At 31.6% G+C, this 10,829-nt stretch overlaps 1 protein-coding gene across 1 annotated transcript in view; it reads left to right on the top strand.

Moving 5' to 3' along the window:
* The first annotated feature begins 2,313 nt into the window (after window positions 1–2,313).
* Window positions 2,314–10,829, top strand: part of LOC306870381 (beta-glucuronidase-like) — a 22,385-nt gene continuing 13,869 nt past the window's right edge. Inside the window, exons 1-8 of the mRNA XM_079417618.1 lie at window positions 2,314–2,560; window positions 3,748–3,933; window positions 4,015–4,196; window positions 5,294–5,436; window positions 6,205–6,392; window positions 7,403–7,546; window positions 9,200–9,378; window positions 10,576–10,722. Of these exons, the coding sequence (XP_079273744.1) occupies window positions 2,360–2,560; window positions 3,748–3,933; window positions 4,015–4,196; window positions 5,294–5,436; window positions 6,205–6,392; window positions 7,403–7,546; window positions 9,200–9,378; window positions 10,576–10,722 (1,370 nt within the window). The 5' untranslated portion in view covers window positions 2,314–2,359. The remainder of the gene's footprint in view (window positions 2,561–3,747; window positions 3,934–4,014; window positions 4,197–5,293; window positions 5,437–6,204; window positions 6,393–7,402; window positions 7,547–9,199; window positions 9,379–10,575; window positions 10,723–10,829) is intronic.

Raw genomic sequence — 10,829 nt, 5'->3', positions numbered from 1 at the left:
ATTTTATCTCTTTTTAAGAGATATAAACTTGACAAGTCTGAATTGTGAAAAGACGAAAATCTGAATTGTGAGATACAAACTTGCAATTGCAAAAAAAAGTCAGAATTACGCGATAAAAACGTGCAGTTACCTAAATGAAAAATATGCAAAAATGCTACTGGGGTATGTAGTCTATAAATCTTTGCTCTTTGGATGCAGGATTGCTTAATTCATCAAAACAAACGTATAACTCCAAGGCACTCTAATACCATAAATAACCAAAACAAAAAGCAGGAAATGTGTGTTTTTAAGAAGCAACAGAACAATATGGATTAGTATCATATATTGTGTTATGACATATATAACATCAATGGGTAAAAATGTTGGAAATTGACCCCTCGAGTCAATCAATCACAATGAGAGGGACTCCAGGGGACCACAGACTTTCTTTACAGAGTGCTGCTGGGAAAACAAGACAGGAAATTAATGCTGGATTTGTCCATGACATGATGGCTCATTTTAATTAATTACTCAGTATTTCATAAGTTGTGACCTTACTAAAAACGAAAATGATCACGAGCCGTTCCTCTGATATGACTATAGAGGACGCTCTACTATCTGATAACTGAACGAGCAACTTAATGAGAATTTAACAGAATGTGACCGAAAGCAAAGAAAGAAAGAAATTGACAAATATATTGAAAATATTGTCCACTTACAGGAGAAAAAGACTCCTCAGACTGATCCTGATTGAAGAATAGCTTGTCAAGTTGCTTAAAAACATCCTCAAGTGCACTTCATGGTGCTGTTTACATTGCATCTCTGTAGCCAGTGTATTAGAAACGTTCTCACGACATGATCTGAATCTGTCTGTACTGTGCCACACTTTTTATTCTGTATCAGTGAATATGTTGGACCTCTGGAGCTCTCTGCATTGGGTGGTCTTGGTCCAATGTAAATGCAGTTATTGCTTAGTTTTCAGGTTAAAGGATTTACTACAAACTGTTAACAAGAAACCAATAATATAATACTTCTGCATGTTTAATCTAACATGCATTTGAATGGCCAAAAACACAAATGCATCCACATTTAGAACACACCTGAGTACCTCAAAGAGAACACAAAGAGCTTAAAAGAGAAAAATGAGTGCTTTGCACTTTATTTGATCTGATATTTCGCAATATTTGTTTGCATTATCAAGTATTTTATCATCCAAATCTGGCACTGTCTGGAGCCTTCATCTGTAGGTGCATAAGAGTTTCTGCAGCCAAAGAATCATTATTCTGTGCACACATATATCAGATAGTGTGAACTGTTTGAGAGTAAAGTGAATCTTGAGTGATATGTTGTCGCCCCCTCGTGGTTGAAACGACACCTGCACTTTCGTCTTTTATATTACATTCAGCTCAGTTTGACTTTTTAGGTTATTTACATTTTTGAATCTGTGAAGTATTATTTATCTTACATTATTTTTGTCCTTCTGTTTTCATAAACATATAAGATAGAATAGCCCACGATAGACCTAGTGTAAATAAAATAAATAAAAACATATATAATTAATAGTGTTGTCAAACGATTAATCACGATAATCGCATCCAAAATAAAAGTTTTTGTTTACATAATGTATGTATATTTACTGTGTATTATTTATTATGTATATATAAATACACACACATACAGTATATCTTTCAGAAAATTATGTTATGTGTATATATTAAATATTATATAAATTATTATTATTATTATTTAGACATTTAGCAGATGTTTTATCCGAAGCGACTTACAAATGAACACAACTAAATTTCAAAACTTAACATTTAAAAAATAAAGCTAAAAACTATTCAAAATATTAAAGAACAAAAGGTATGAGTATAATAATGATGCTAATATAACACACAAAAAATTATAATTTATGAATATATTTTCAAAATATATATTTTATGTGTGTGTGTTTATATATACATAATAAATATACACAGAACACACATATTATGCAAACAAAAACTTTTTAATTTACAATGATCTAAATACAGTTAGCTAATGGAAGTAGCAGATTAATTAAAAAATATTCCTTATTATAAAACATGGGAAAAAACGAATTAAAACAGTTGGCAGCTGAAAAACAAAAACTAAAATAATTCAATTAAAGCATGTTTCTGCACGTAAACCACAAAATAGAACAATTAAATATATTTACACGATAGAACGGTAATTGCAAGCATAATACTTATAAATAAGTCTCTTTTTTTTAATTCATGATTAACATTTAGTTTGAGGTAGTTTTCAGATGATTATTATTATTGTTGACGTGTTTGCGCAGGAAGCGTCGTGACGCGCAGCGGAAGTGCTTCGGTGTAAACAGAGCGTCGAGCAGCGCGCGATGGGCTCAAGCGGAGCGGAGCGAGCGGCGAGACGCGTGTTTCTGGCCGCTCTGTGCAGCGTGTGTCAGGCGCTGTTTCCCACAGAGTCGCCCTCCAGAGAAGTGAAAGACGTGAGCGGCCTGTGGAGCTTCAGAGCGGATCTGTCTCCGGAGCGGGACCGCGGCTTCGAGCAGCACTGGTACAAGAGTCCGCTGGAGCAGGTCACGTGAGATCCGACTGCTTACATTCATACACATCAGCACAATTATCTGAGATAAAAGGCGAATTTGTTTATTATTCACTTTGTTTAGTAACTTCTAATTGTTTTAAATCCTAATGTTGTTCTGTCTACTTTCAGTTTTGAATAAACCTTATGGAAAAAAAATATATATATATATTTTTAAATTTTATAAATGCCACGGACCCCCATCCTCAATTTAAAATAAATGTAAAAATTATTATTAATTTTATTCATTAAAAAATAATAACACATGCATGCATGTAGTTAGTTAAATCTAAGATTATTGATGTATAATTGTTTTAGTTTTTTCCCATAATTTTTCTCTAATATTTTCTGTGAACCACACAATATAGTTTTTTTTTATTTCTATTTAATATATAGCACTTTTAGGGTCTTGTGCCATATTATTTATTCACTTATTGAAATATATCATCATTTAAATATAAAAAAAAAATGATTTGAGTTAAATTTAGTTATTCTTGTACCTTATTTATTTAATTATTTAATATTTCTTACAGTTTTTCTCTAATATTTTCCATGAACCCCAGGTGCTCCCTACCTATTTGATTTACATATATCGTGTGCTGTTATAGTTATGTATCATATTATTATTTTATTTTTACATTTTATGTTAATTAAATCCATTTAATATAATCTAGTGTCTTATTTATTTTTATATTTTTTACACTGGTTTTCTATAATAATTCCCATGGACTCCCAGCACTCTATAATACTACATTACACTTGTTTTCTGCTTTCTATAATATACTGTTACAATTACGTACCATATTATTAATTAAGAAAATGTATTATTATTATGTAAATAACTTTTCTAATTTATTTGAATTACATTTACCTAGTTATTTTAATCTGGGGTCTTATTATTTATTTCAGCATAATCCTTTGCATTCATTCCCTGATCAGTTGTTGCACAATAAACTGATGTGCAATATGTGTGTTGTGTAAGGTTTCTTGAGAAGTAACATCCTCTTTATTAAGAAGAGTACCAAATGCTGTAATCAGAATAAAATGTTGTATATTCCCAGAAACGCTGCCATCTTAATTAGAGACTATTGTCAAAGTCAGCCAATTTATATAACTGCATGATATTGCATATAAACACATTTAAGTGTTTTTAGGTGTTTATTTTTGTGATTTTTATTCCAGACGGGGCCTGTTATTGACATGCCGGTGCCGTCCAGCTACAATGACATCACACAAGACTCCAAAATCCGTGATTTCATTGGCTGGGTGTGGTATGAGAAGGACGTATGGGTGCCGGCGCGCTGGATCCAGGACCAAGGAACGCGGATCGTGCTCCGAGTGGGAAGCGCTCACTATTACTCAGTGCTTGTAAGTCTGTGGGATGCAGATGGTTGTCTTTGACTCATGATTAGTCACAGTCTCATGATCTGTGGTGTGTCCATCTCACAGTGGGTGAACGGGGTCAAGGTGACCGAGCACGTGGGCGGCCATCTCCCGTTTGAGGCGGACATCAGCGGCGTGCTGCGGCAGTCGAGTGGGAGTGCGTGTCGAATCACAATCGCTGTGAACAACACTTTAACTCTTGAGACGCTTCCACCGGGAACCATCCAGTACATGAACGATCACACCAGGTCAGACCTCATCGATGTGTCCATATAGTGCCCTAAAATCACTGAAAACGGGTCGGGTTAACAAAGGAGTTTCCAATAGATGCTACAGAGCCCCAAAATATCGTCATTCTCCTGCGAGGAAACCCATCCTAAAATTTGATTTATACTGTATAGTAAGATATAATATAAATGTTTAAATATTAGTCAAAAAATAGTTAATTTTCTACTCATTGCACTGTGTATTATTTATTTACTTATTTTAAACTAATTTTTTATTTAAATTATTGTTTATTATTTAATTCAGATTTTGGTATCACTTTATTTTAGGTGTCCTTGTTACATGTACTTACTATTATAATAACAATAAATTATGCATAATTACATGCAAGTAACCCTATAGTAAGTACATGTAGTTATTACTCAGTACTTGAATGTATAATTATACTGTAACAGGGACACCTTAACATTTTTTATTATTTTTTTTAAATGTACATTTTACTCTAAACATTTATAAAATAGGTTTGGGAGGCCGAATGATTAAATATGAACACAATTAGATATTATTGCAATTTTAAACATGAGTATGACATATTGTGATTTATTACATTTTTGCAGACATCAATCCATAGAATTACAAACAGTCAAAAAATGTTGTATGCAAATTATTTTATTATTCAATATTTTCGTATTTGCAATTTATACAATAAAATATTGATACTTGGCTCCAAGCTGGCGACAATAGTGATAAGCGTTACCCAACCCCTTATTATAAATGCCTAAATATTATTTGGAAAATATTTATGTTAATTAATACACTTTTGGCTTCTCATTATAGCACTGTCTGTTAGATGTATTCTGTATTTACTTACATATTTTCTATCTTAATCTAATTTTTGTTTGTGTACTTATGTAAACCTGATTTCTGTATATTTTATTATTATTATAATTAGATTCCCTAATTCAGATTCCCCTAGCTCTCCCCTGCGGCCCCATATCCCGTTCAGATCGTTTAAGTCAGTGGATAATCATACTGAAGGCTATAACCAGTAGATTATTAAAAGCCACATGATCTCTCGTCCTAGATATTTTATGCCTTTGCCATCTTCTTTTCCTCTCAGATACCCGGCTGGCTACTTCATTCAGAACACTAACTTTGATTTCTTCAACTACGCTGGAATTCATCGATCTGTCCTGCTGTACACCACACCCAAGGCACACATTGATGACATCACAGTGGAGACGACCTTCTCTGATAACATCGGTAAGCACCCTGGTCATTATACACCTTATTTTTTAACAGAACAGCAGGACAGTTGTAACTTGATTGTAAGTTTCCATAGAAACAGAAATATACACTTTAAATAATATTTGAGTGCAAGAAATAACATTTGAGTGAACTGACCTTCCTTCAAAGTCTTTTTTTCTTTAATATACATTTATTGTGTTGCTTCATGCACAAAATTAATACTTTTAACTCAGAAAATGCTGGTAAAATTAACAAATAATTATAAAGGAAAATAAGTAACACATTAAATCAAAGTGAAATTGTGAAATAGACTGAAATAGTCTTAATACTCAAAAAAAAATTTTTTACACAGTTTTTTTATTTTTTATGGGAAATAAAATCCTATATTGTGTTTATTTAGAAAGGTACTACATGTTCAGATCAGAAATATGCATGTATTGTTTGTATGTGCTATGTTGTTTTTAGCATCTTTTATATTGCTGGCTTCTCAAAGTTCTTGGTTAACAAACACTAAAGTTGTATTGTATTGTGTTTATTGTATTGAAAAGCTGTTGTCAAAGCAGTCCACCGACTTCTTGCTCCATTATGAAATGCCTGTTTAGCATAATATTGCCTATAAATCATTCATATTTTGCATTGTTTTAGTTATTATACTTTGTCTGAGTGACATTATGCTCTATGATTACTTTAGGCCTACAGACGCTGCCTGTAGAGCTGAACTTTATAAATGTCCATTGATTTCGTCCGACTCATCGGATCATATGTGTGTGTCCTGTGTTTTAGGGCTGGTCAGTTATAACGTGTCTGTGTTGGGCAGCTCTAAACCCGCTGTGAAAGTCACGCTCTCGGCTCAGGACGGCAGATGCGTGGCTTCGGCCGACGGCTCGAGAGGAGTCCTCAAAGTCACAGACGTCAGCCTGTGGTGGCCGTACCTGATGCATGAAAACCCAGCTTACCTTTACTCCATGGAGGTCAGTGCCGAGAGCAGTTTCCTCTGGGCGTGCAAATGCTTTAGAAGTATTCATCTGAACTAATGTACTTATTTAATGTCAACAAATCAAACCTTATTGTAAAGAGATTAATTTCTGTCAGTTCAAACCAGTGCTATTTTAGTATCATTAAGATACTATTATAGTTTTTATTAATAGTTTTTTTTTTTTTTTCTTAAAGTTGTAGTAATTTTGTTTTTTATTTATAGTTTTTATTTATTCTTATTTTTATTATTCGTTTGAGTTTCAGTTATTTTAGTACATAAAGGTAACCTAAATGAAAAGGAGAAATGTTGCATTGGAAACTAGAGGAAAAAAATAAGTTCATATTTTATTTTATTTCAGTTAATGTTTATTTTATTTCAAATAACAAAAACTATATATTACTCCTGGTTCAAACTGTGTGAATTGATTTAAAATTCTATTAAATAAATCACGTGTACAAATAACTTGTAATGTACTATTACATAAATCATTTGTAAACTAAATGAAAATTTGATTAATTTCCATGAAATCAGTATTATTTTAGTAGGTTTTATTAATAAACTGAATTAGTTTTATTTTTATATTTTTAATAAGTTTGTTATAGGTTTAGTAATTTTATCAAGTTTAGATTTTCTTAATATGTCTATATAAATAATATGTCTACATATATATATATATATATATATATATATGTTTAGTTTTAGTTATGTTAATAAGGTGAACTTAATGAAAATGAAACTAGATACAAAGTTCATATTTTATTTCAGTTATTTTATTTAAAATAACAATATTTTTATTTTATTTTTTTTAATCATTATAAATTCAATATATTGATTGTTTGCAGCATTAATATTAACAGATGTTTCTGCATGAAAATATTAACAGATGTTTCTGCATGGCATTTTTCATGCATTAAAATTATCCAGTTTAAAATACTGTATATGTAGATGAATATTGCTCTTAAAATGCGATGGACCCATGAAATCCTGTCTGATCTGGTTTTGTAGGTTCAGGTGACAGCAGAGGACGGACAGACGGACGTTTACACTCTTCCTGTGGGAATTCGGACCGTTAAAGTCACCAGCACACAGTTTCTCATCAACAACAAGCCGTTTTACTTCCACGGGGTCAACAAACACGAGGACGCAGATGTGAGTGACACCAGAGGGCAGCAAAGCCAGACACAACACTGAGCTCTGACTGACTGATACCTAGAGAATATCATATACTCAAACCTCTATGACTTTCTTTCTTTCTTCTGTGAAATGCAAAAGTTGAGGTTTGGATGCTGACAGGCTCCAAAAAAGACACCATAAAGTAGCTCATAAGACTGAAATATGAGAGTCGTATGAAATCATATGATAGCTTTGCGTGCAGAGCAGACTGAAACGGTATGCATTGAAAATCGATAATCAGAGCTCTGAAATCTCACATTTTCACTGCATCAGGAAATGCACTGGCTCTTGTGTGCCGGTTACAATGCAACTGAATGAATACATGATCTTTTCTTTTATATGTTTAGTTTTATTTATTTTCAATTTTAGTAGTTTTAGTATTTAAACTTATTTCTGTTGGTTGCCAAGGCAACAATTCTAATTTATTCTAATTATAATTACAATGCAAAAAATGCATGCACATAGACACGGTTATCTTTTATTATATTTGATTATATTATTAATAGTTATTTTATTTATTATCAGTTTTCCTTTTAAATTTTAGTTTCTGTTTTTGTAACTGTTGCTTATTCTTTTTCTCTTTTTTTGCATTTTAATTCATCTTTATTTTGTTTTTATTTCAGTAATTTTAGTACATTAACTTATTTTATTTCAATTAGTTGCCTAGGAAAAATTATTCATTCCAATTTATTCTAATCCCGATTATAATGCAAAAATAAAAGAATGAACATGCAAAGGATTTCCTTTTATTATTATTAATAATAATAATATTTTGAGCTTTTTATTATGTATTATCAGTTTTCCTTTTAATTTGAGTTTGTTTTGGTAATTTTTATTCTTTTTTTTATTTGAATTTATTTTATTTTTTTATTTAGTTTTAGTTATTTTTGAACTTCCATTTTTTTGGAATTCTGTCATTTCTTTCATATTTATTAATATTTTGAGCTTATTTTATGCATTTGTTTCTATTTATTTTACTTTAAGTTTTGGTAATGTTGTTATATGCTTTTGTCGTTTTTATTTGTGTGTGTGTGTGTGTGTGTGTGTGTGTTTCATTTTAGCTTTAATTTATTTTTATATCAGATTTAGTTTTTGTAATTTGAGTACATTTCTAATTCTAATCTGAATACGACTGAATAAATATGCACATGCCCCTCTTTTATATTTATTAATATTTTGAGTATTTCAGTTTTATGTATATTTGTTATGTGATTTGGTCATTTTTTTTTTTTCCTTTTCTTGAGGGGGAATAATACATCTATCTTTAACTGATTTTTATTTCAATTTCAGCTTTAGTCATTTTAGCACTTAAACTTGGATCATCTTCTTTTATTTTATCATTAAGCTCAGTGTTAACATTCTGCTGTGGAAGAAAGAAAGTCATATGGGTTTGAAACGACAAGATTGCAGAGTAAATGCTGACAGAATGTGGCTTTAAGAGCGCGGTCGTGGTAAAAGCAGCTGATATCAGCTATTAACTCGACCGCTCCACCACACAACTACTTCTGTTATTATAGCTGATGTTTGCTCAGAGTCAGAGTTCACAGACACACAGCTGCTGTTAGAGTAATACACTGTATCAGATCTCAGTGCTTGTCACCTCACTGAAAGACAGGGTTTGTGTGGCAGATCCGAGGGAAAGGCTTCGACTGGCCTCTGGTGGTGAAGGACTTTAACCTGATGAAGTGGATGGGGGTGAACTCGTTCCGCACCAGTCACTATCCCTACGCCGAGGAGATCCTGCAGATGGCCGACCGCCACGGCATCGTCATCATAGACGAGTGTCCTGGAGTGGGAATCAAAGACATGTGAGACGCCGTCCCAACAGATCCTAACACCGCAGCCTTTACTGAGGGGTTTTACACAAGTGTGGCACAGAAACCCTGTCTAGTGTCCCGTTTCATCCCTTTTTGTATATTTTGTCTGTCTGAAACGATTTCAAGGTTACAAACCTGTAGGAAATGAATCCATATCTGACCAGATTCGTTTGACAGGTCACTGTTTCTTCAGACCAGTGTTTTAGTATTATTTATATGCTATTATAGTATGTATTAATATTTAGAAGTTGCTTATATTTTTGTATTTTCAGTTTTAATTTGAGTAACTTTGTTAGTTTTTAAGTGTTTTTTTTTCTTTAAATTTTTTCTTAATATTTATATATACCTTTACTGTTTTTTTGTTTTAGTAATTTTTACATATTTCAGTAAAAATAATGTGGTAGATTAATTTGTAAGTCATATTTTTTGTAATTTATTATTTTAATGTATTTCAGTCAATTTCTTTAATTTATTTATTTTTGTTTAAATATTTGTAATAGTTTGTTTTTCTTAATATTTATATTATATATATATATATATATATATATTCTAATGTATTTTTATTTCCATTTTAGTTTTAGAAATGTTATTATTTAAATGTATTTCTGTTCATTTCTATTTTTGTTCATTGATTTGTTAGTTTAAGATTTTATCTTTATTTATATTTTTTATTTATTTTAGTTTTGGTAATTTTATTATTTAAATGTATTTCTGTTCATTTGCAATATTTGCTAGTTAGATTTTTAATTGTTTTAATTTTAGTTTGTAATATATATATATATATATATATATATATATATATATATATATATATATATATATATATATATATATAGCTTTAATTTTTTTTGTTTACATTTTAATTTTAATAATTTTATTATTTGAATATGGGACAAAATATGCTACAGGACAAGTTTATTTATAGAGGCGTGTTCAGAGATATTCGCCTAAATTTTGTTGCAACCTCCTGCTTATTTATTTAACCTCCAAATATTTAATACAAATATTGGTAAATCTAGCATTTAACTTCAGTTACGAATGAATTATCAGTATTTACTATCTCAGTATATTGAATTGGCACTGATTCATTTTTAATCTCAATCTATTGAAAGTGTTTTGGTCTGAGGCGGTTTTATCATCATATCTAGATCCAGATAATCAATAAGAGTGTGTGTGTGTCGTCCTCAGACGCAGTTTTGGGAATGTTTCTCTGGCTCATCACCTGACGGTCATGGAGGAGCTGGTCCGGCGTGATAAAAACCACCCGTCTGTGGTCATGTGGTCTGTGGCCAATGAGCCGGCGTCCGAAATGCAGCCCGCCGGATTCTACTTCAAGTGAGTCAAACTGAATATGAAGGACTTTAATGGCTTCAGTGGTCCAGATCACAGCATGTTCACACCTAAAATCAAAGAGGACAGATTAAATGCTGACATCCTGTTGT

Source organism: Barbus barbus (genome assembly GCF_936440315.1).
Source record: "Barbus barbus genome assembly, chromosome: 5".
Classification (NCBI taxonomy): Eukaryota; Metazoa; Chordata; class Actinopteri; order Cypriniformes; family Cyprinidae; genus Barbus; species Barbus barbus.
Note: the sequence above shows the minus strand (reverse complement) of the source record. Positions and strands in the feature narration are given on the sequence as shown.